Consider the following 24,544-nt stretch of genomic DNA (forward strand, 5'->3'; position numbering starts at 1 on the left):
CTAGCTGAAAAGAGTGTTACTAACAATTTCCACCCTGTGGTTCCACTTCACCTCTGGGCAGAAGGACCCAAGATTCTCATACTGGGTGGACAGTGTCTCCATTTGCATGTCAGGATTATTCCTGTTGCTTGTTGTTCCCTGTGTGGAGATGAGTCACATTGTTCACTTACCATGTGTCTTTTTGCAGAGAAGTGTCTGTGATTAAATCACAGGCAGCTGTGGGACAGCAAACACTTCTCTGGTGTGATTTAGAGAGAAGAAAGGGTGGAGGGACTGGGCAATAATCACAACCAGATTGCTCAGAGAAGGGACAGCATCTGCTGTCAGCTGTGTCCTTGTTTCACAGGAGGAGAAGCTGCACTGAATGCAGCAGAATGAGGTGGGCAATGGAGATGTGAACAATTCCAGCTACAATTGACACTCAGCTGGGCTGTTTTTCCCAGTAAAACCATGAGCAAGTGCTGCTGCACACCTGCCAGGCTGCAGCTCCTTTGTGCTCGCTGATGGAGTGACTCAGGGATGTGTGAGATGAGGGTTTGTGTGACAAAAACAGGGATGGGAGTGGGTGTGTGCCTGCCAGGCTGGGGAACAGGACTGCAGCTGCTGTGGGGATGGAACCAGCTGCAAACTGGGTCAGAATCAGCCCAGCAGGGGCAGGGGCTCAGCAGGGGCTGTGCCACAGCCAGCCCAGGGATGCTCCACAAGCTGAGCCTGCCTGGATTGCACAGCAGGTCTGGACCCAATGCCTACCTGCTCTCCTGCTCCCATCTTTCTTTGTTCTTCTAAGAATTCAGAAAAGGCCTCCAGTGTGTATTCCCCAGTATAGGCCACTTCCTGAAAATAAAGTTGAGTATGTAACTGTACACAAAATTTTGGAAATAACAGTGAAAGGGTTTGGGTTCTTTAGACTGACCAAACTCTAGTTTTCTGCTCAGTTTAGAAAGCAATGGCAGAGGCATAGAAGGTTCTAACATCATCTGAAAACTGAGTATAAAGAAGAAATAGATGTATATTCCTTAGAAGAAAAGGATTTGTGTAAAAAACAACCATTATTTTATGGTACTAGTTTGGGATCCTGCCAGCTACTGACATCAGTAGGGTTTTTTGTCCTTAACAATAAACATTGGCAAGTTGTTCTGAAGAGCAGAGTCTTTTCAGTGTCCAGCTATGCTATTCAAAGCTGTTCAAAGATTTGATGGAAATTCAAATTCTGGAGTAGTTTTGAAATCCATTGTTGTAAGAACAGGAGGAAGTTGAGCAGTGACATTAATTTCCTTATACTTCACCTTAAATTAGGGATTTCCTAAGGATTCTCTTCTGAGAAAGTTTCATTAAATAAGTAGTTTCAATTTTGAGCTTTAAAATTTTCTGAGTGGATATTGTATTTTAAAGATTCCTCCCCCCAAAAAACTTTTGCTCTATAGAAGTATAAAAGGCTTCTGCAGTAGTTTTTTAGCAAGAAATTTGCAGCAGTTCATGTACCTGACATTGGGAATTGTCTGCTGTTTCCCGAGTGTATTTAGAAATAGGTGGATGCCTGTTCTCAGATGGGTTAAACTCACTCCATCAATAATGATCAATAATGTTGTGTTACTTTACACTGGGTCCTCTTACACCTGATTTGAGTTCAAAAAACTGTAAACAAAAAACTGTGAACTGTAAACTCACCTCCAGAATGATGAGTTCACTAAAATTGTGCATTTTTGGTACACTAGAAGTTTGGCATTTCCATTCCATTTTAATCAAAAGTGTGGCAGCTTTGAAACTACTTTTTAATGGTTTTTATGTTTGTAAATTTAAGTTTGTTGAGAAAGATTATTTTCTTTCTCCTGAGGCAATTAACATTCTCAGATGAGTCGTGATTTTTATCAGCTCTGGTTGATAATTTCTCAGAGCCTGAAGAGCCAGAGATGCAGCTGAATCCTGCATTACTGGGGATGTGCACACAAGGAAGAACTTGAGATTTCAAATACCTTTTATTTCCAGAGTATTAAGTATGAAAAAATCCCTTAAGAGTTAATGAAAGTTTTTTCTGGTTTGAAGTTTTTTTGCTTGTTAATTTGTTTGTTTCCTTTTTTTTTTTTTTTTTTACAAACTGACATTTCTTATGAGCATTTAATGGGTTTCTGCTTTTCTGCTAGAAGACTAAATATTGTGTGAGAGTTCAAGACTGCAGTTCAATTTATCAGAAGTTGTGCATGCACATCTGAGAGGAAAATCTCTCAAAGATTAAATGAGGACATGGGTAAATGTCTTAGAATTTAATTTAAGTTTACAACTAAGAAGGAAAATGAAAAGCTTAGTAATGCCTTAATTATAGTGGTATCTTAATTTTTTTACTTCAGTGATATTTTCTTTTTAATTAGATAATCTACATAGATGGAGAATGTAGCTATTTAATATTTTTTGCCTCTACTTTCAGCAGCATTTTCTAATTTTGTGTAACCTATCTGATTCATTAGGTAGAATATTGAGAAAATTATTGGTCTTGACAACAAATATTTATTACCAGGGGAGGTTGGGATACCAGAATTAAGTAAAATAACTGGCTTAAATGTATAGAAAAAAACTTTTGATTTGGGTTTTGTGAAAATGAGAAGGGAAAGGAACAGTACCAACATTTTAGAGACAATTGTTATACATGATCTAAACAATTAGCACAAGCAATCCTTTGACAGAACATCTCTTGTCATGTTTTCAAGTAAAAAGGCACTGCAGTCATTAGGAGGGGACTAAAATTCACTCCTAGTTTAAACTGCTGCTAGAACCCAAGAGGCTGAGTGGGGATTGTTAAACAGCAGGATGTGAGGCCCCAAGGATTGTGATCCAGGAGAGTGAATGATACTGAGCTCCTGCCACAGCCTCTTGAATAGGATTTCACCAATAATTCAGAAATGCTCACTCACAGCCAGTGCTGAGCAGAAAAGGACCAAAGCTTTGTGAGAAGGGATTCCTTTGTCCCTGTGACACCTGTGCAGGCACAGCCCTGCCCTGGTGTGAATCCCCAGGAGCTGCTCACCCTGAGCTCTGCCCCAGCAGGGAACAGTGTGAAGAAGGGATAACGATCCAGCCCCACCGACACGATGTCGTTTGCTGTGACATCAATCTTGGCAATCATCACGTCTTTGTGACTTTTGTATTGCTCTCCCAGCTTATCCCAGACCAGCAGGAGTTTTCTGCACTCGTGGGACCAAGGGGCATCTGTGAATTTAAAAATAGAATTAGAAGGGCACAGCAGTGCCTGGGGTGGTGTAATCACAGGGACCCATCCAGCCCTGCAGGTTAACAGGGTTTGGGGTTCCAGCTCTGCTTGAAACCATTTGCCCTTCATGAATTTCATGTTTCTGTAAGTGATAAGTAGTTATTCACTAACACATTCCTGATAGCAGTGCTGCTTTAGCTCTCTTTAGCTCCTTATGGAGCTAAACAAACACAAAACCTGCACTACTGTGCTGGAGAGGTGTGCCAGATATCCAGTACAACCCATGTAAAACTTGCATCATTCCTGTCTTGAAATACTTGTCAGAGCTACAAAATTCTTCCTGCGTACTAAAATTAACTGTGCTCATAAACCATGCTATGTTGGCTGTAGAAAGAGGAGTTTGAGTTGTGACTCTGTATTTTTTTGTGACTCTGTTTTGACTCTGAGCACTGCAGTGATGCAGGTCACCAGAAAGGCAAACTGCTGAGAGCCCAGCATGTCTTTGGAGAGCTCACAACACAATTTCAGTGTTCATTGTTCTCCCTCAGTCAGGAGAACAATGCTCACACTCAGTTACACAGAATTAAAATTTCAGGAGCACTTGACTGAATACAGTACATTCTCTTAACCAGCCTTTCATTTCCAGAGGACTTGGTTCAATTCTTGCTTAGATCATTCAGTTTGTTCGTGATACTGAAATGTAAAAATGACTCGTGTGAGTGACACAGCTGCAGCCAGCAAGGAGGGTGGCAGGAATGTACTACCTTCAGGAATTTCTGGAATTCAGGGCAGTACAGGTGGTTGTCTATATTTCTGTTGATGCTGCATGTTTGCTTTACTGAAGCAACTAAGGCACAAACTAATCCCTGCTGGCTGGATAGGGCAGAGGTTTCTTGCTGGAAAGAATCATGTAAGGAAGCCATACCCCTTACAGACAGAGGAGGAAAAAAAGAGTTGCAATTTCCTAAACCACAATTCCTATCTGGATTTTAATCCTAGAGCATTACAACCAGAGAATTTCACTTAACTCTCCCTCTGACCTTGGAAGACAGCCTGACTCAGGCTGTACAACACACTTCCATCATGCACCATGACATTCCAGAGTTGTGTTGTCTCAGCACAGAGATTTGATATGGCCTTGACAAATATTTACTGAAGGGATACAGTGCTACTCCGTGCAACACTAAGTCAGCAAAGGTATCACAGTGTTTCCATAGATTTTTCTTCAATTCTTTCCACAAACAATAAAAATTCCTTGAGCTCAGATCCTGTAAAGTGCAAAGATCAGTTGGGTATATGAGCATGAGCTTTCATTTCTTCCTTCCAATTGATCATGTTAAAGCAGCTTAAAATCTGAATTCAATGACAACACTTACAAAACATGACAAATACAGTCATGGTCTTATTGAAGATGATGCTGTTGAAATTCTTCCCAACAAGAACTTTGACAGGTGTCTTGTCCCAGTCTGGTGGAATTTCCTCACTGGAGAGATGTTGCTGAGCAGAAACAGAAATATTGCTGTGAAAGTGCAGGGAGCAGTGAGAAATTGAACTCTAGCCCAAGTTAATGTGAGACTGATGGGACACTATTCCTTGTATTCCTTGTCCTGAATTCTTGTTGCCCAATGTTCAGCAGCTGGGCTACTGAAAAGTTTACATACTGTGTGCTCTCAAAGTGATGTAAAACACACCAGAAAGAGTGAATTTCTGCTTAAATCTCTTCCTTCACAGTCTCCACATGACTTCTACCATTTACAGGGCAGTAGCTGGGAATTTCTCTTTACAGCACAGCAGCAGAGAGGCACAGGTGCCCTGTGGAATCTGTCCTTGGAGGGACTGTGGCCCCAGGCAGATCTTGGTGACAGAGCCACATCCCCTCTGCTTCTGTCCTTGTGCTCCCCTCCAGCACTGAATGCAGGATCTGCCTGCTCACATTTCTTAAATTCTGCCTGCTCTCACACTGACTGCTTTATCTTTTCTCCCTGTAAATCACCCTGAGGTGCACTGAATAAGCAAAAAACTTTAATGCATTTTTCACAAGTGTGATGATACCTCATTATGGCAACAAATGCTGTATTTACAATTGGGAATGATCCCCTTGGGAAAATTCACTTTGCTAAACTTGCTTAAAACAAATACCAAATGTTAAATCCATTTTCTATTTACTGGATTTTTCTGTAACCTTGAAATCTGTTGCAATGATTGTTTGCATCTCTCCCCAGTGAAGGAAAGGAAATATCTCCATTATAGTATTGGGAAAAGTGAGACATAGGGAGTTTTCAAACCACTAAAATAGAAGAGCTGGCATCAGTTAAAATATTGGGCCATAGGTGATCAATCCAATATTTACACTGGAAGACTGGAAAACTTTGTAGCTCACCTTAATTTTTAAATACAGGGAAATGCTCTGCCAGCAACTGTAGATGAATGCATTAGGGTGACAGCAGATGAATAAACCAGTGATCACAGCAGGACACTGTTCTAATTTTTAAAGGGTTACTCTGCCAATTTGTTATGTTTTAGCTGGTGTGGTAGAGAGCTATCCCATTAGTAATGAACATACCTTTGCTTTTCCATTTAGGTAGCTCTGGCAAAATTCTTTTATGTTCTCCACAGTCACCTCATCTGCAGGCATTTTGTACTTGGCATCACTGGTCAGGTTTAGGATTCTCACAGCAGGAACATCAATGTCCCTGATGCGAAAATACTCAAAGATCCTCCCGTTCCTTGCTTCATTGGTATCCACCAAAACAAACAACATCTGGTGAGAAAGAGAATTCTGCATCTGCTTGGGTCTTCCAGCTTTGCTTTAGTCATTCTGGAGAAATGTGGAGCTTGGTACTGGGGTAGGATCCAACCTTAAATTCAAGGAACTGTCAGGAATAATTTTTGGTCTCAGACCAAAACCCAGCAGTGGATGTTATTACACCTTGATCCCAGTTAATAACAAATGTCAAGCAGCCAAAAGTACTGAAGTACTGTCCTTTCACAGCTGTTTGCTATCACATCTTTTAGTAACACTTCTAAATTACCCCTCAAAGTGCTTATTGCTCTTCTTCATAAATCTTATCAGGCAGAAGAACTGAAACATCTGTAACCCACATGTATTTACCAGTATGTGATATTTTATTACAAGATGCCTTACTATTCTTCAGTGTCTCATGTGCCTGGAGCAGGAATAGCACCACAGAAAACCAAAATACTTGTGTGCATGACTGCCTATAACTATATATAACTGTGCATGCAAACACATGGCAGCAGACCAGGCTTTGCACACACCTTGTGATATTCCTCAGGTTTTGTATCTGGCTCCTTCAGGCAATATTCTGCCTTTTCTTCAGGCAATATTCTGGGTTCCTTGTTGTATTTCCCAGTAGAGCCAGAAATTTCCAGAATATTGCTAAAACTGCCTTTGGCTGGAAGTTGCTCCCAGAAAATTGTATTTGTAAAATCAGAAACAGGTTAATTTGGAACAGCTGGAATTAGTGTTCCTCTTTGTGGTCTTTATGTTTTGAAGAATCATTTCCAAGTGAAGTTTATGTTTCAACTTGTCCTTAACAGATTCAAATAATACTGAAACTGTATTTAAATGTATTTAACTGTATTTAAATTGTTTGGTAGAGTTAGAAGATGGACTGACAGCAGTTTGTTTTCACCAGTAATATTGGTGAGTGGTTTTCCTCTGGCCTTTTGGCATTCCTATTTGCAAATCTGGATTCAGTGTTACAAACCTTTCCTCTGAATTGTGCAGCAGCAAACTGGTAGTTTTCATAAATCTCATTGAATGTCTCCGAGTTCGTTGGGGTGAACAGCAGGATGTGATTTTCAACAGGGACATCAAAAATCTTCACAGATGTCTGGGAAACAAAAGATTCAACATCTGCTCCACTCTTTGTAGGCACAACAGTGAATCAGAGGCTCAGCATATCAGTATCCCTAAGTTCTGGCATTGCAAATTTTACTTTTGAAGACTCAGTTCCCAGTCATTTCCATAACCATTTGATTTTGTTCATTGTTTTAAAACAGATAAAGAAGAATCAGCAGCTGCTGAGTGGTTTTTTTGTTTTTTTCCAGGAAAAACCTCATAGCTATTCATAGATTTTTACAGTCAGAAGGGACAGTGATCTTCCAATCTGACCTCCTGTGTAACACCCACAGAAGAATTAATGCTGAAAGTAAAAGAAGGTGCTGCCCAGCAGTCCCAGCTGCAGCAGCTGTGGGGCCAGACCTGCCTGGGCATTTCCTTCCCTTCTGGGGATCCCAGCAGCAGCTTGTGTCTCCTTCCCTGCACAGGACAGGTTTTTCTCATGCCACCCTATAACCAGAGGTGTCCCCCAGGCCAGCAGCAATTCCTGCTGGTTTATTCCCTTTGTGCCTGGCCCAGAGCTCCCTGGAATGCTGGATTAGGGACTGACCTTCCCCCCTCCCACCCCTCAGCTGCAGAATAGCTCCCAGGTGATCATCCTGCATGGATTTCTGTCTTCCTCCTGTGGTTTTTGCTAAAAGAGTGCAATGCACATACCTCAATATTATATTCAGTGACTAAATCCAGGGTAAAGGTTTTGATCAGCCTTGTCAAGCCCAGCTTGTTCTGTGCACCATCTTCAAGCACTTCATTATGCACAGGTTTTCCCTGGACAAATAGTGAAGTTTGTAAGAGTGGTGGCCTTATCAGCTCTAGGAGCAACATGACAGGCTTTAAAAGTGAGAGTTTTATCATCTTCAGCAAGTGAAATTCCATAGCTTGTAAAATGAATGTCACAGCTAGATTGAAGAACAAGATAACAGCTAAAATTCAAGGTGCAGCTGACAGTTCTAATTTGTTCAGTAATGTTGACACACTGAAAGATCTTTCCTACATCTATCCACACTATCTGTGAGATGTGCTCACTCAGGAAATCATTGGTCTGACTACTTCCCAGTCTAAATATTGCTGCTACTCTGTGTAATTTTGGTTAAAAATGTAGTTTGGCATAAAATTTATATATAACCTGAAAAATTCCCAATTGCCTTTCCATAGCCCACAGCTGTCATGGCACCTTACCTGTTGACTTTTGTACTCCTACCTTCTTAAACACAACCAGAGAGTTCCTTTGGATGCCATAGTTAGCACAGATGTCCTCACTGGCTGTCACCCCAAAAGGCATCTCTGGCACATCTCTTGCTGTCTCACTCAAAACTTCCACACTGTCATGGTGAAGTTCCTAGTCCCAGAAAGAGTATTTATTAAGTATTTATTATTTATTTTATTATTTGCTCTATATCCTGCTAAGATGTGTAAGAGTTGGAGTTCCTGGTGAAGCAGGCTTTTCCTTCTCAAGGCAAGGACCAAACACTCACTGTGCTGTCCACCCTCAAACTAATAGTAAATAAGGATGAAAGGCAAGAGCACTTTCCAGATTTGATTTAATCAGATGATTATTTCATGCTAGATGAATAGTAATTTATATGCTGAGACCTTCCAACACATCCTGGCACTCCTATTTGTGAGCAATCTGTGAGTAATAGAAGCCCAAATATGGCTCTTTATTTGCTTGGACACTGTTTTTTTTGGCTTCCACCCATTAAATTTCTGACATGCCCCAGCTCATGCTCATCTGGTGTCATTTCAGCCCCCAAGTTAAACCAGTGTCCAGTCAAACAGATCTGCAGGCAGTGTCTGCCTTCAGGGTGGTTCAGGGAACTCTCTGGCATCCCTGTGATACAAAGAGATTCTCAATTTCCCCCAGCACTGGAAAACTGCCTTCCTTCCTAAGTGGCTGCAAGCAGATTGCTGCAAAGCAGAATTCTGGGCACTGAGCATTTTCACAATTTGTCCTGTTATGTTCTATGTGCTCACCAGCTTCATTGCTATGGGACATGTTGGTAATGAGTCCTGTTTTCCATATCCACCAAACTTGGACTATCTACTGCAGCCAGCACATATTATATTTTATTATTACATATTGGGATATTATCGGTTCAGGTATGAGTCCAGACATTGTGCTTTTAACTGGGCAGAGAGATACCAGAATAAATGTCTCTTTAGTTGGAGAAAATCCTTGATTGAATTTCCAGATATTAAAGATTTCAAGGACACATTGAAAAATCAGGAAAAAGCTGTTCCTATTTTTCTCACTCTGACAGCATATCTATTGACTGTTCATCATTAGCATCCAGCCCAAACGCTCAGAACCTTATTCTGCTCTGGAAACTGGTAGAACTTGCTTGAGAAAAGAAAACAAATTGTCTTATTTCTGCCTGTGCTGCTTGTCTATAAATATGAAAAAATAGATAAAGTTAATGTTTTTGGTTTTTTTTCAAATATAGAGAAACTGAGGGCCTTGGTTTTTCTGGTGAGTTCTAGGTTTTGAGGTTTTTTATCTTTTGAATGTGTAGGATTTGGTGTTGATAACAAGCAGTATGTCCCAAAGCTGGAACTGAAATGAGTCTTTTGAGCTTTCCAGATAATTACCCTGAAAAAGCCAATCACTGCTAAATCATCAGATTTTATGATGGCTTCAGCCTGATCAGTGGAGTTGATTAAAACAGTGCTAGGTCCTGTTCTTCTTTTCACCCATGTAATAAAGGTTGAGGCTTTCCTGACTCCTGTGGAAGGAAAAGAGAGTTAAAATGAAAGTCAAAATGAATGACAGAAATTCCTGTGCAATCAGGACAGAGGCAGTGGAAGTGCAGAGGAATGATAAATACAAATGGACTCAGGACTGAGGTCAAAGCTGATTGAGAGGGGGCTTGAGGTACCCAAATTCAACCTCAGGTCCTGGTCACCATCTAAACTGCTGGGACTCTGGAAGATCAACAGGGGATCAGTTCCTGAGACTTCTGCAAATGGTTTTATGTCCAGTTAAATGATTAATCACACGTGGAGAATAGAGGTGAGGAAATTCAGACAGGTAGAAAACCTGTCCTGCAAGATTTCATGTGTCCCCAAATCACAGTAAGCTATAAAGTGCCATCGATCTAAGGTTTAATCCAGAATGGCTTCAAACCAATTGCAGATTTTATTGAACTGTTCCTTCAATTACATTAGGTGTCAAAATTGTTCCTTTGATGCTGCAGGAGGGATCTGATAGGCACAGAGACATGTTAAAATTCCTCTGTGGGGCCATAGAATCACTTCAGTTTAGACATAAGAAACAAAGCTGAAGTGCCAAAATTGGCATTTAGTTCTGGATTGTTCCATCTTTTGGCTTCCAAATTACTACTACCAGTTTTACTGAGATTATAGTCAGTCAATATTTGCTAAATTCTCCTAAGCTTTCAGAAGTTTTATAGTATTGAGTCTCTTTAAGAATCACCTTTTTAAACTATCATATTTTCAGAGGAGTTTGAGGCAACAAATTAAAGCTCAGGTGATTAAAATCTTAGCCCTTTTATCTCTGTATGACAGACAGGCTTGTTGGACCACAGTAAGGGTTAATTAAAATCATACATGGAAAAGCAAAAGTTAGGTGCTAGAGTCAAGATGTACAGTACAAGTGGATTATCAGAGATGCAAGTCCCAGCACTGTGCATTGTAGCAGTGTGACAAGATCAAAATTGAGTCAGACCATTTACTGCCATCAATTTTGCAGCAGACAGCACTGCAACTAGTTTAAAATTCTTTTTTTTTTTTTAAAGTGAAGCAGACAGTCATCTGCTCTGGAGTGTATAGGCTACAGAACAAAGCCCAGAGCAGTATCTAGTGGCCACATAGTGCTTGACTTCTGCTGTCTAAAAGCAGAACTGAGGTCTTGTCACTTATGTCAGTGCTATAGCCCCTAAGCATATTTTCTGTGTGGTTAGTATTTCTCTTGGCTTCCTTTAATCAGCCAAATTCTGACCTTTCACCTGTAAATTATGATTTTATGAAGCTTAGAATTTGGCTTTCATGTTATGTCCATGGCCAGGGACACCATTCAAAACTTTCATCTTCCATAAAGAGTTGAATTAATTGATTTAAGCAAGGTCTGCAGTTTCTTTTGTGGTATGAAATATGTACCAATCCTGTGTGAGAAGTCACTGGGTGGCCAGTGCACATTTCCAATTGCCAGTGCTCAGTGCTATAAGAGTCAAACATGGTACCTGAGGTTTTACTCAGTGTTGCCCATTAGCACTTAGAAGTGAACAAAATGTAATTTAAGCCATTGTTGGTGGCACATGTCCTCCAAACAATTGGTGCTATCTGCCTGCTACAAAGCACAGAACAGCAGAGTTCCCTAATTTTTGCATCTTGCTGGAAAGTGTGCCTCAAACAGCAGCTCTCTGCAGGACAGCTATGAGTGTGTTACAGCTCTCTGTACTCACTGTTTCACAACAGAAAATCAGCCAGGTTTACCAGTTTGAGAGAGTTTCTTGTCAATGCTGTAGATTTAATCAGAGATTGAAGGGAGGGGCTTTTCTCAGGTGTCAGCACCTCTAACAGAAGCTCAGTATGGCATATCAGGCTTTCACTGGCATTTCTGCAGAGGCTGCTGTTTGCACAAGCATAGATGGTGGGAACTTGGTAAGAAATTCAATAGCAAGGAGGAGCAAGTTGCTAAAAATACTGAAGATCAGGTTTCAGCAGGAGCCACAGGGGGCTCAGCAGTTAAAGATATCTTAGCACAAGGTTGTGTACAGGTTCAGGAGGCAAACTTTGGGTTCCTTTTTTTGTTCCTTGTATTAAACTTGTGACTCACCTGTATGTGCTCAGAGCACATTAACAGATGCTTGACCAAGTCATGCAATTTGTATCACCTCCTTAAAAGTTCATCATTTTATGAAAAACAAAGCCTTTCTTGTATATACTGTAAGTGAACAAAAATGTTTAATAAGACCTGGATTTCTGGGATTGCTCAAGTCTGTTGCTGTCTTTGCTTAATAATTTTCTGTAAAATGCTTCAAATTATTCGATGTTTTATTCTAAGCCACATATGAGCTCCCTCTGATGGCTAAATGGCAAAATTATTTTCCTTAGCTTAGGAAGTAAGGATGCCAAGGACCCTGTGAATTCCCAATTCTTTGTTAGATGTAGCATTGCTTCACCTGTTTCTGGAGGAACACTGCCCATAGGAATTGCAGTGACCAGAAGAGTGATGAAGCAATTTGGGGACCCAATTCTTGTTTAGCATAACTCATTAATATTTATTGTAACAATTGGGAACAAGGTGTCTTGTTGGGGTGATTCTGTACTCGGTGGAATAACACCAGTAATTAATTTGACTGTGTGAACTTAATGTAGAGAAGATACCCAGTTATGCCCTTGGAAGATGAATTCAGGTTCAATTTCCTATATTCATACAGAGGACATTTCACATTCAACACCATGGGTGAAACCAGCTTTCCATCTTGTGCATTTTTTATCTGAGCATCTATATTTTTCTTCTCAGCAGGGGAATAGATAGGTACATCCTGTCATTACATATCATTATCTTATCAGTGCAGGAGACAGTTTACCTTTGCAGTCTCTGGGATCTTCCCTGCTGCCATTCACAAAAAATTTCACAGTAGGAAAGGTCTGAATATTAAATTCTTTTCTCAAGTCGGGCTGGTGTGTCACATCCATTTTGCCAAACTGGATCCTTGGAGCTTCTTTTCTAAGCTGTCGTGCAGCCTCAGCAAATTCTTGAGAAAAATTCTGAGAAGACTGAGACAAAGTAACATCTGGAAAAGGCCAATCAAAAGCCAATGGGTTACATAAGCCACAGCATGAAGCTTTCTAGTGGAGGTTGTTGTGTCAAGTGGTAGCTGGAGAGTTTGAATAAGGTCTTCTATGACTCAGAAATAAATGAGGGATTATATTTACTTCTTTCTATTGATGCTATTTCTATTTCACCTCTCCCTATGTCCTTGAACCAATCAGGGTGAACAACCAGCAACATTTCAATATTCTTCTGCTGGGAAAATATGATCAGCAGTTAAAAAGTAGTTTGACTGATTATGCTGGGTATGAGTTTCAGATAGGCAAAGGATAGAGTTAAATATTGCTCACATTAGGACTCTCTGATGCCATTTTTGTAAGCACTTCACTGAGGCAAACTTTTGTAATGCAGAAAGTATTTTTCCAGATGAGATATGGAGGAGGGAAAGAGAGGAGCAGAGTGTGGTGTTTTAAAGGCTGGCAGTGTATTCCTCGTGCTGTCCTTTGTGCCAGCCCTTCTCCAGCTGTGTGTTTGGTGGAAGGAGAGGGACCATCCTAGGCTGGGCCCTGGAGCTGTAAAGTTATATTAACATGAAAAACAGACAGGGGAAGGAAACTAGGCACACAAACTGCTCTGCATTCAAAGACAAGTAAGAGATAAAGGCCTGGAGCTTTATATTTTTGCAACTTGGTTGAAAAAAACCTGAGTGGTCAGAGTTGCAGCTAACTAGGAATATAAGTAGCATGCTTAGATATTGAGAGTTGGCAGAGTTAGTAGCTCTGTGCTGCAGCTGGGAAAAGTGCATGACTCCAGCAGCCAGACCAGGAGAACTTTAAGTACCATTGACCTGCTAACTGTGAGACACAAGTTCAGTGAGTGAACAGACAGATAAAAACTGTTTCCTTGGCTACCCAGAAATCATGTGGAAACATCCATCATACACCTTTCCCCTGCTTTCCTGAGTGATTAGACTCCTCTTCAGCTCTCCATCAATTCCTTTTCATTCCACTCATTCTCTCTTTGCCTCCCAGGTGCTTTATTTTCCAAGTCATTTGAGTGTTGCAGGAAATCATCACTCCTTTTATCTGGAGCCTTTTCTTGGGTTTTGTTTCTCTTCCCCTGGTTTAGATTTTTGTTGACACCGATGGCTTCAGGCCGTGGGATGAGGAAGAAGCTGCTGGGGCTGATGTGACATCACAGGCTCCAAACTCGAGGAGCATCACAGAAAACAGGAGCAGATACAGATAGGAGACAGCAGAGCTGGTGACAAGGTCACCAGGGAGGGCATGTGTGGGTGGTGGGACACCTGTGTGAACCAGTGTGCTGTGCCACAGCTGCCAGAAGCAAGAGCCCTTCAAAGGGTGTCAGCTCAAAAACAGCCTCCTATTAACATGGGAGAATGTTCCCATCATCAGTGGTTTTAGCTGGGTTGCAAATAAAAGCAATTTGAAAGTTAAAAGTGGGAAGAGAACCAGAAATCCTATGTTTTGACTCTCACCTATTCAGTGCATTGACAACCTGAGTAAGCTGCTTCTTCTTTTTCATGGTGCAGCTTACTGAGCTAAAAGATTGAAATGTGGACAGATAAATCTTTTGCTGACACATGAATGTGTTTAATGGCCCTAAAGAATTCTTGAAGTGGGTATACACAGAAGCACAATGAGTTAATTTTCCTATAGCTAATTGCTGGTGGCCTCCAATCTCATTATTCTGTCTGAACTGAGGGTTTAGGGATTGCTGCAGTCATTGTGAATGTGCCTGTTCTCCTGCCAGATACTGATTTCCTGGCTGTTAGTTTCTGACATGGTCACAAAACCATTTCAGCAGTCCCATTTCTCATCTGGGCAGGCTGCTTTTACAGTTGCACTACAGGTATATAAATTTCTCTGTAGAAGAGTCTTTAGATGAAGGATAGATTCATGTTTAACATAGCAGAGTGGAAGGATGTTAATCTTGCTGCAGTTGCAAGCTTGCTTGTGTGACCTTGAATTCTCCCTTTCTATTCTAGAGTGAGATACAGCCATAACCTCCTGTGCTGACCTCTCTACTTTTTAACTGAGATTTGCTGTTCATTTGATATTTTCTTCTATGTAAACATCAGGGTTTATTCTAAATTTGGATTATTGTAAACATTCACTGAAATAAGCATGTGTGAGAGACACCTAAATGAGAACCCCCTGCTAGTAAGAAATTCTGCTGCAGGTAACTGCAATTTCTTCTTAATAGCATCACCTTCAGCTTTTGTGCCTTAAAAAGGAGATGTTTGTCTTCAAGAGTAACCCTCATCTTGCCTATTAAATGTCATTATCTCAGCACAGGCTGACAGTCAGAGGTTGCAGGAATACTGTGGCTGACCCAGAGCCTCACTAGATGTACAAATGTTCTGCTAGAAAAGGCAAACATCACCTTTTCATAGATGGGAGTGTGCTTAGCACACAAAGCAGCAGCACGTCTGCACCAGTTGTGTGCTTGTCCTTGGGTTATTCCCATGTTTATCTAGGATCTAAAAACTTTCACTGGAAAGAAGAGCAGCAGGCATTCTGAGAAACCTGTGGAATCAAGCATTCACTGGGGTCTGTGTCTTTTTATGAATTCTTCTGGTAAGTTGGAGGAAATGGTGTTAGCATGTGCCCTGAAAGCAGTGCTGTCAGTGCTTGTGTTTGCAAGTGTACAAAGTTCATTCTCTCTGTGATAGGCATATTTGTGAGAGTGACTGAGACTTTCTCTGGTTTTTCTTTGCTTTTCTCTGCAGTGAAAGTAAACAGAGGGCCTTATATTCAGGCAGTCTGTAGAGTAAACAGTGAAACTCTTCCATGCAGACAGCTCTGATCTAAGATCTACCTTCTGCTGGCAACAAGTGCTCTGAATTCCCCGTGCTCACAGGCATTTGAGTGGAATTTAGATCAGTTTAACATGGATGAGGAGATGCCACAGCCTGCAGCAGAAGAGCCTTTTCAGTTGAGTGCAGAGATGAGGGCTCACACATTGCTGGGTGATGCTTGCATCATTGTCAGAGATGACTTGTTGCACAGAACAGCTGGGATGAGAGAGGAAGAGTGCTGGATTTCCAGGTCAATGCTTTGCTTTCACACTGAGTACTTGCCCTGTGAACTTTGCCCAGCTCCAGAGGGACCTGAGGGATCTGACACTGCCTGGCTGGAAGTCAGCATGTATTTATAGAAACCCTTCCTGAAGGAAGGAAGACCTGGGACACTGTCAGGGTGGAACTGACAGGTATTAAAAAGACTTGGGGGTCCCTGGGCAGAAAATATCAAAGCAGACCTCACCTGACAAATTCTGTGGGACTGGTAAGTAAATAATATTATGCAACAGGGGATGCATTGGGGTTTTCTCATAATTGATAGGTGGCCTAAGAGTCATAAAGTTTTTAGCTCTGAATTTTCTGGTGTTGGTACAGCACCAGGGGAAATCCCATCCTCTGGGAAACTTAGGACTCCTTCCCACTCTCTATGTCTCTGTGATTACTGATGAGTCAGGAAGAAAAATATCTCAGGTCTCACATTCGTTCTGGATTTCTGAAACTAATTCCTGGCAGTCTCACAGATTTCCTGGGTGTTCTGGGCAATATTGTTTTCTCTCACATTATCTGTTTCCCTAATAGTTCCTTGTTAACACTGATTGTTTATTTAGACAGATTTCTAAGAAGTAGGATATAAAAGATTAGAACTTTATGGGTTTTCTGTGCAGGTCCCATCTTTAGTCTCCTGGTGCTGTGGCAATGAAATTATTGCAGCAAATGAATCAGCTCATTCAGCATTGTGGAATCATGTTTCCTACACCCCAGGGCAGTCAGTCCCTCACTGCAGGATAGTTTTTCACTGCCCCAGAGGCTGTTTAGTGGCACATCTCCAAAGGGAGCTGTAGAGATTGAAGCCAGTGATTTCCAGATAATGGATCTGTGCTGTGGAGCTCATCACTCTGGGGAGTGATTCCATCATTCTTTCCAGGACTGTGGATGATTTTCTGTCTGTGGGGTTTTCAGTAAACCCTTAGACAGACATGCTGGCCTTTGGTGCAGGCATGAAAGTGATGAGGATCACTGGAGCAAGGTGTGTTTGGGGAGCCAGGTGTGTTTTCAGCTCTGTATTTTGGAAGGTGAGGTGGGGAATGGAAGAGTCTGTTTGTCCTTCCCTTCAGTCAGAGAGGTGACTGCTCTGGAGAAGGGACAAGGAGCCCTGGTTTACACCCCAAACCCTTTGGGTGCCTGAGTTCCTGGGCTGCTGAATTCTGAACAATTCCTTCTCCATCTCCTGTCTCTTTATGAACTTTCTCATGTTTGTTTTCCACTCGTATTTGGTTGCAATCCTGGAGTGTGTTGCAATATGTCACTCTTGATAATTCTGCCACTACTAAGAAAGTTTGTCTACAAATTCTGAACTGGCCATTTAGGTCCTGTGCTCTGAAAATGCTCTTACAAAGATGAGAATACAGAATGGTTAAGGTTTTTCTGATAAGTTCTTTTTTCACTAAAATCGTGCATCTTCAGAGAAATAAAACAGTTCACAACTGCTGACTGAATTTGGCAAATAGCTTTAAATCCTTCACTATTAGTAAACAAAATCGTCCTAAATTTCAATGCTTTCAGAAGCATCTAAAAATTTGAAACACCAGGTTTTAAATAACTTTCTAATGTGATTATTCTGAAAGTTTAAAAACACTTAAAGTTCTATAACCTTGTTTTAGGATTAATGAAATGTTTGGTATAATCCAAACATATTTTGAGTTTCCTGAGTCTGTTAGTGTATTTTAGGTTTTGTTGTTGGAAATAAAAGTGTTTTCAGGTTGACCTACACTACCTCACTATTACTATTATTATTATTATTATCTTTATCTTTATTATCTTTACTATCTTCATTATCTTCATTATATTCTTTATTCATTTTATTATCAGTTTTATTGTTTAATGCTATAATATTATATTGAACATATTACTACATATTAATATTTATTTTATATAATGTGATTATATTATATTATATTATATTATATTATATTATATTATATTATATTATATTATATTATATTATATTATATTATATTATATTATATTATATTATATTATATTATATTATATTATATTATATTATATTATATTATATTATATTATATTATATTATATTATTTGCAGTAGAATCCACATTTGTTAGTGATGCAAAAGATTAGATGCACTTCTGCAGAATTAGGATATTGCCTTAATTTCAAACATCCCTTCCAAATACAGTTTGGGGGTTCAGCTTGTGCCTGTGCCTGTCCCTTGCTCCCAAAGGGGGCTGGTTTGGAAGTGTTTGTGTGATTTAAGGTTGAGGGGATGTGTGCACTGAGCTCAGGGAGTTTGGCTCAGCAGAGCAAGGTCAAGGTCAAGCAGAACTCTTGGGTGGGTAACATCACAAAAATCTGCATCTTGGTTTTGCCTCTATGATATACTTGATGGCCAGACCTTATAACAAAGTTTTATACTCAAAAACCCCAACAGTTTTCTCCCCAGAAGGAATGAATATGAACCTAAAAGAAGCACCTCAAACCTGCCTCTACCTAATCAAGCACTCCTTTCAGGAAACAAGAGCAACATCATGCAAATAAATGCATCAAAATATTGTAAAAAACAATCCCTGAAACCCAAACGTTCACAGAGGAGAGATGCCATCCAAAAAAACCTCACACAAGGTGCCGATGAAAATATGAGCAGGAGAAAACCACTCTCTGATTAACTTTTGTTTGGTTGGGGGTTTTTTTAATATGTTTTACCCATCACTGCTGTGAAACACATACTTGCAAAATTAGGCAGTGGAAGCAAAGAATGCCAACTCAGCACTGTCTTATGTAGCAGACTGGTATTTAACCACCCCAAAAAAGAATAAATTACTGTAGTTACAATAGAAATAGATACATGAAGGAAACCAAAACAAACAAGGACTGCTAGGGGACAAAGCAATGGTAAAACAAAGCATTCCTGAGTGCCCCAAAATCAGTCATTCTCTGCAGAGCCACCAGGGTTAGGGAGTGGAAATTGATACTCACAGAACTTCACCAGGAGGTATTTGGTTTCCTTCAATGCCCTGTCAAAGTTGCTCGTTTTCAGCAAGAGGACATGATTCTCCTTTTTTATTTTGGGGAGCTTGCTTTTCTTTAGCTTTGCTTCATTTGGGCTTATGCTGTCTGCTGCCAAGAAGCCTGTGAGAAACAACAGTAGAAGAAGGAAAAATGGATGAAACTTCATCTTGTCCTGCCTTTATCCAGATACTGAGAAAGAAAGAAGCAAAGGAGCATTAAGCTGTAGGGTTTGCTGCTCAAATGTCTGCAGCTGTATCAGCCAAACCAAGAGGCTGATAAGGTTGATAACAGTGTACCACCAGTGGAGCCAACTGCACCTTTCCATGGGAAGATTAAATTAGTTAGGTACTTCCTCATCTTTAGTAGTGTTTGGGGGTGGGGAATTATTAATGGGGAAGTTGGGTTTACTGTTTCTGTAAGTAAACAACCCAGGGAGAAGAAAGAACAGAAGGAAACACTTGCCTACAGAAGCACCAGTGAGTTCAGAGTGCACTGGTGTTATTAGACACCCTTCTCTTGTCAGGGCTGCACACAAAGCAGCAGGTCAGGTACCTGGGACAGTATTTGGGGGCTGCTCCTCTGCCTAATGTTCATTTGTCTCTTCCACTTACAGATCTACTAATTGTGGATCTGACTGAGAGTGTGCTGAAGTCAAGGAAAAACTCTCATTTCTTTGCATAGGTAATTTTAATGTCTATAACTCTTCCATGTATTGTGTGTGAGGCTCCCCTCTGTACTGAAGTGAAAGCTGTAGCTCAAGTAAGATACTGCCTAAAGGGTTAAACCAGAAGATTTTGCCATTGGTTTTCAGTGGAAACACAATTTTCTGTGCAATAAACTGAAGGGACTAAATGTACCAATTCATCCTTAGGATAGCTATCAACATGTGAACTATGAGGCCTCCATAGACAGTCCTTTGAGAACATTCAAAAAAATATCTTACAGAAATATCAAGATTCTGGGATTCCTTCAATTTACTAAGGAATTATTAATTCTATAAATATCTGCCAGTCAGTAGTTGTCGCAGAAACATCTTTGACCCTTAAACTCTGATGAAATTTGTGAACTTTGCCCCCAAAGCTGTAGCTGGTAGAGGAGACTGGGTATTCTAATGGTGGCTTCAGTGGCACGAAGGACAGAGCAGACTTGACAACAGGTGAGTCTGGATCAGTAGAACCAAGAAGAAATTCCTTCAATAATTATTCTTCCTTCTTGCTGAGGAGTAGCAAGTGATGCTTTGCATCTCATGCATTTAGCAGATTTTTTACTAGGAGGGCACAACTAAAAAGAAGGAATGTTCATAATGGGGGTTGATGCCTCCATTTTCTGTGGGTGAAGGATCTTGGGGGGAATATTGCTCAGTTTAGTCTGTTTTCATGCCTGCTGTGAGTGGGGCTGAGTTTCCAGCAAACTTTTTTCCATCAGTCTCAAAAGCTTTGTGTTGTAATGCACCTTGAGGTGTGTTCTATTAGTGCTTGTAGAGCATGCCTAATGAAATCAGGGGCTGTGTATTCAGGCTGCTTGCAAGATAAGATCACACATAAATACAGATTCAGCAATCAGGTACTAAAGGAGAAAAAGAAGCAGAAAGATAAGAGTCTCCCATTTGACTTTGTGGTCTCTTTCTCTTCATAACAGGCTCCTTTCCAACATACTAGTAAGGTTAAAAAGCATCTCTCTCAAAATTGCAGGCTAAAACTAACAAGGCCTGTTTGAGCTGAGCAGGCAGTGTTTAAGCTCAGAACACAGCCTAAGGCTCCCAGAACAAAGGTAGGATGACAAAACTATTTACTGAGAGAGCTGGTTTTTCCTCTGTCACTAAAACAAATAGCTGTCAACTTAAATCCCTCCTGGAAACCTCCTGGCAGGAAATAGGCTCCATCATGGAAAGGGCTTCTAATCTTCGTGTCCTGAAAGGAAACTGCAGAAAGAGCAGCACACAACAGTCCATCCTGCCAGGACAGATTTGCAATGAGGAAAGGAGTGAGATTGAGATGAAACTGAACTGGTGGAGAACAATGTTTGCTTTGCAGATAAAGTCACATTCTGTTCATTTCTTCACCAGTGCTAGTTAGTTTTGGCTTCCTTTTTGTGCTTTGTAGTTTGAGAGCTCTGGAAAATCTGCCCTCTGCAGAAGTCACAGCCCAGTCAGCAGGAAACACTGGATTCAGGATAAACAATATCCTAGAGCCTTTTGTTTAGTTACCACTCACACCCCTTAAAATATGTGGTCAAGAGCCATTGAGATGTGCCTCATATGTGCTCCTGTCTCAATTTCTCTGGTTTATCTCACAAAGACAGTGATTTCAGAGTGATGCCAGTTGTTTATTGGCATTGAACACTGGAAGCTCTCACTACACCTACACTTGCAATAAATAATGCAAAGGTGAAAGTAACTGCATAGAATCCCTGGGAGACAGGTATGTTCTGCTGGCTATTAAATAAGAAAAACATCATGGCACAAAAAAAGTTTAAAAAGCAAAACTGGTTTCATTGAATTGGGGAAAAAATTCCTTTGATATATTGGTACATCCTTAAAAACTTCATTACACTCAAAAGAAGTTTATCTGATATTTCAGCACCTGTGAGTGAAAATCCAGTTTTCTTGATTTTTAGGATTGGGCTTTAAATAACTGTGATATTATCCATTCTGTCTCTTCCACATGTACCTGTATGCTGGGTAGGAAAGACTAGGAGAAACTAGAAATGTTGGCACTTTCTTTGCAAGCTTATTTTACAACATGTATCTTTTTCCAAGCTGCACACATCAGCTGAAGTGCAAAGTAAATGGAAATCTTTGGCACCACACCTTTGCTTACCTACTGTCTATTTTGTGTTTATTCCATTCCCTCAAAGAAAATAGAACCCATAAGAAAATAAATCAGAGATTCATCAGTTTTATTGGTGCATAAATTCAGTGTGACTCGCCATCTAGTGCAGGTTTAAGGCATAACATAATTACAGAGACAGTTTTAAGTCAAGGTGATAGTCTCCTAAAACACTTCAATAGCAGTGGCATTTTATTTCTGTAAGCAGGCAAAGTAACATAAAATTTACAGGAATCCTGACACAGATATTGAGGAAGGGACTGGCATGTGAAATTTTAGAGATGAGATATGAGAGTCATTGATCAGATGACAAAGTAGAGGACAAATGTTCTAATGAAAAGCACTGCACTATGTCTTTACAAGAAAAGGAGGATCATAAAATAATAGGGAAATTGGGATGTGTTCAAACAACCTATTTATTCAAGCTGGTTTGCATTAATTCATCCAACATCACAAACTAGACAGCATCCAATAACTGTCAGGTTTTAAATGCATTTTCTTTCATTCCAGGTGACTGATTCCTTAGGTGTGCACCTGATTCTTTCCCCTTGCCATCTGATAAAACATCATTTATCATGAGAATATTTGTTAAATCCTGGATTCCTCAGTGTTTGTGGATTCTCAGGTCACCTTCCAGATCATTCCATGGAAACAGCAGGCTTCTTACATCTCAGATTATTTCCTATTATGAATCTATAAACCAATGTAAAAAGGAACTGCCAGAATATTTCAACTTTGCAAGTGATGTCTTAGATGAGTGGGCACGACTGGAAAAGGTAGTATTTGTCTTTTATTTTGTAGACATTGAGTTATAGTTAACCCCAGCTGCCAACAAAGAACCACAAAGGGCCTGGATCACACACACACAGACACACAAACATCCAGTGGGATGGGGAGGAGAACTAGAAGAAAAAAAAAGGTAAAATCCATGGGTGGACAAAAGAACAGTTTAAGAATTGATATAAAATGTAAGAAGAATAATATTAATAATAATAATTATGACTATTGTAGAAGTATTAGTGGAAGTAACAGTGATGAAAAACGAGATAACAAAAAGAGAGAGCAACAAGGAAAACCCAGAAAAGACAAATGCTGCACAACACAATTTCCCACTGCCCAGTGATCAACATTTTCCCTGTCCCCAAACAGTGACTGGCACCTCTCAACCAACTTCCCACCAGGGTATAAACTGAGCAGGACCTTCTGTGCTGTGCAATGCCCCTTTGGACAGTTCAGGTCAGCTGTCTATGATCTCTCCCAGCTTTTCATGAACCTCCTTTTTGGCAGAGTGTGAAAAACTGGAAAGTCTTGATTTAGTTGTTGCTAAGCAGTGCTTACTCTATCCCAGGCAAATCTCAGACACTGTGGAACAAATCTCAGATGATACAGTGTCACTGTTGGACATTGGCACCATTCTACTCTGTTTGTCAGAAAGATGGGTATCACCCTAAGAGAGCAGTTGCCAAGGGTGATTTATACTGAAGTGAAACATTTTAAGGTTTGTCTTAATTTAATATCTTCTCACGTGTTGTAGGATGGACGAAAACCAGCAAATCCAGCTTTTTGGTGGGTCAATGATGAGGGAGAGGAGGTGAAGTGGAGCTTTGAGGAGCTGGGCTCTCTGTCCAGAAAGGCAGCCAATGTTCTTTCTGGAGCCTGTGGGCTGCAGAGAGGAGACAGAGTCATTGCAGTTCTGCCTCGTGTTCCTGACTGGTGGCTCCTGAACGTGGCCTGCATGCGAGCAGGTGAGACACTCCCTGACTTGGTGGCTGCAGACAGAAAGCAAACACAGCCTACAAGCCATGTGCCAGATCACAGTGCAGGAAATGCAAAAAATGCAAACAGCAATGTTCTGTTGTGACCTCTACTGCTGGTGCTTCTGCCTAGAAGGAGAATTGGCAGCAGCCCCACAGGAACCACAGGGTCAGACAGGGCCCAGTCAAATGGCATCCTCAGGTGAGGCCAGTGAGGGGGGAATGGCTGCAGCCCAGGGCCAGACTTGACACATCCATTGTAAGGGAGCTGAATGTACAATGGAGTCATTTATATGATTAGAATCATTAATAATTCAATAAATCTGTTTTGTTCTGCTTTTAAACTGCTAAACATCCATGATGGATGAAATCAGCATCCACAGAGAGACACACCATCAAGTATTTTTGGGAAATACTGAGTTTTCTCAATTGCTTCTTCCCAGGAATTGTCCTTATTCCAGGAACATCCCAATTAACAGCCAAAGACATCTCCTACCGACTGCAGGCTTCCAAGGCTAAGTGTATCATTACCAGTGACACCCTGGCACCTGCAGTGGAATCTGTCCTGCCTGGCAGCCAGTTCCTGAAAAGTAAACTCCTTGTAGGCCAAGGGAGCAGGGATGGGTGGCTGAACTTCAAAGAGCTCCTTGCGTGAGTACCCAGCTCTTTCACCTGGGAGAGATTGGTGTTCGTAGGCTCATTTGGATAAGCTCATCTCAAGCTTTATCAATTTAAACAGTTTTTATGGGTCCTGCAGCATTAAAAGGTTGATCTCATCCAGGCTCTGCAGCTGAGGAATCACCATGTCTCTCACTGCCAACCACATGGCTCTTGCCAGCCCTGTGTGAGTCCAGCTGGCTGCCCGTGCCTCTCCTTCATGTGGGGTGCCAGGGAAGGAAACAAAACTGCTGCTGCTGCCTTTGTCCATCTGTCTGCAGCATGCTGGCTAAAAGTGGCCAAGCAAACAAAGTCAGTGGGAGTCATGCTGAGACAGGCAGGGTGCGGGTGCTGCCCGTGTGGGCCATGGAGACCCGGCCGCTCCAGCCCTCAGGGTCGCCCCGGCGCCGGCCACGGGGCCACTGCTGG

The 24,544-nt window shown here is 41.0% G+C and overlaps 3 protein-coding genes across 6 annotated transcripts in view; 2 read left to right on the plus strand and 1 right to left on the minus strand.

Annotated features, from left to right (window-relative positions):
- Positions 1-19,209, minus strand: PDILT (protein disulfide isomerase like, testis expressed; the record flags this gene model as incomplete). The annotated part of the gene is made up of 11 exons (XM_079320886.1): positions 18,844-19,209; positions 12,620-12,826; positions 9,657-9,790; positions 8,269-8,406; positions 7,725-7,835; positions 6,934-7,059; positions 5,766-5,963; positions 4,579-4,699; positions 3,020-3,201; positions 751-834; positions 1-138 (listed from the first exon to the last, which is right to left on the minus strand). The coding sequence occupies exons 1-11, from the start codon at positions 19,040-19,042 to the stop codon at positions 1-3; spliced, it is 1,638 nt and encodes a 545-aa protein (XP_079177012.1). The 5' UTR covers positions 19,043-19,209.
- LOC306809109 (acyl-coenzyme A synthetase ACSM4, mitochondrial-like) overlaps positions 1-24,544 on the plus strand; it is an 80,447-nt gene that overhangs the window by 31,105 nt on the left and 24,798 nt on the right. The gene's annotated exons all lie outside the window — the stretch shown is intronic.
- LOC306809107 (acyl-coenzyme A synthetase ACSM4, mitochondrial-like) overlaps positions 15,971-24,544 on the plus strand; it is a 14,780-nt gene continuing 6,206 nt past the window's right edge. Inside the window, exons 1-6 of one of the 4 annotated variants that reach the window (XM_079320275.1) lie at positions 15,972-16,112; positions 19,490-19,557; positions 21,187-21,296; positions 22,215-22,480; positions 23,239-23,449; positions 23,902-24,109. In XM_079320275.1, coding sequence (XP_079176401.1) covers positions 22,280-22,480; positions 23,239-23,449; positions 23,902-24,109 — 620 coding nt within the window. In that variant the 5' untranslated portion in view covers positions 15,972-16,112; positions 19,490-19,557; positions 21,187-21,296; positions 22,215-22,279. Of the gene's footprint in view, positions 16,113-19,489; positions 19,558-19,954; positions 20,033-21,186; positions 21,297-22,214; positions 22,481-23,238; positions 23,450-23,901; positions 24,110-24,544 lie in introns of those variants that run through there. The other 3 variants (XM_079320276.1, XM_079320273.1, XM_079320274.1) reach the window with 3 other exon arrangements.

Source organism: Erithacus rubecula (assembly GCF_903797595.1).
Source record: "Erithacus rubecula genome assembly, chromosome: 17".
Classification (NCBI taxonomy): Eukaryota; Metazoa; Chordata; class Aves; order Passeriformes; family Muscicapidae; genus Erithacus; species Erithacus rubecula.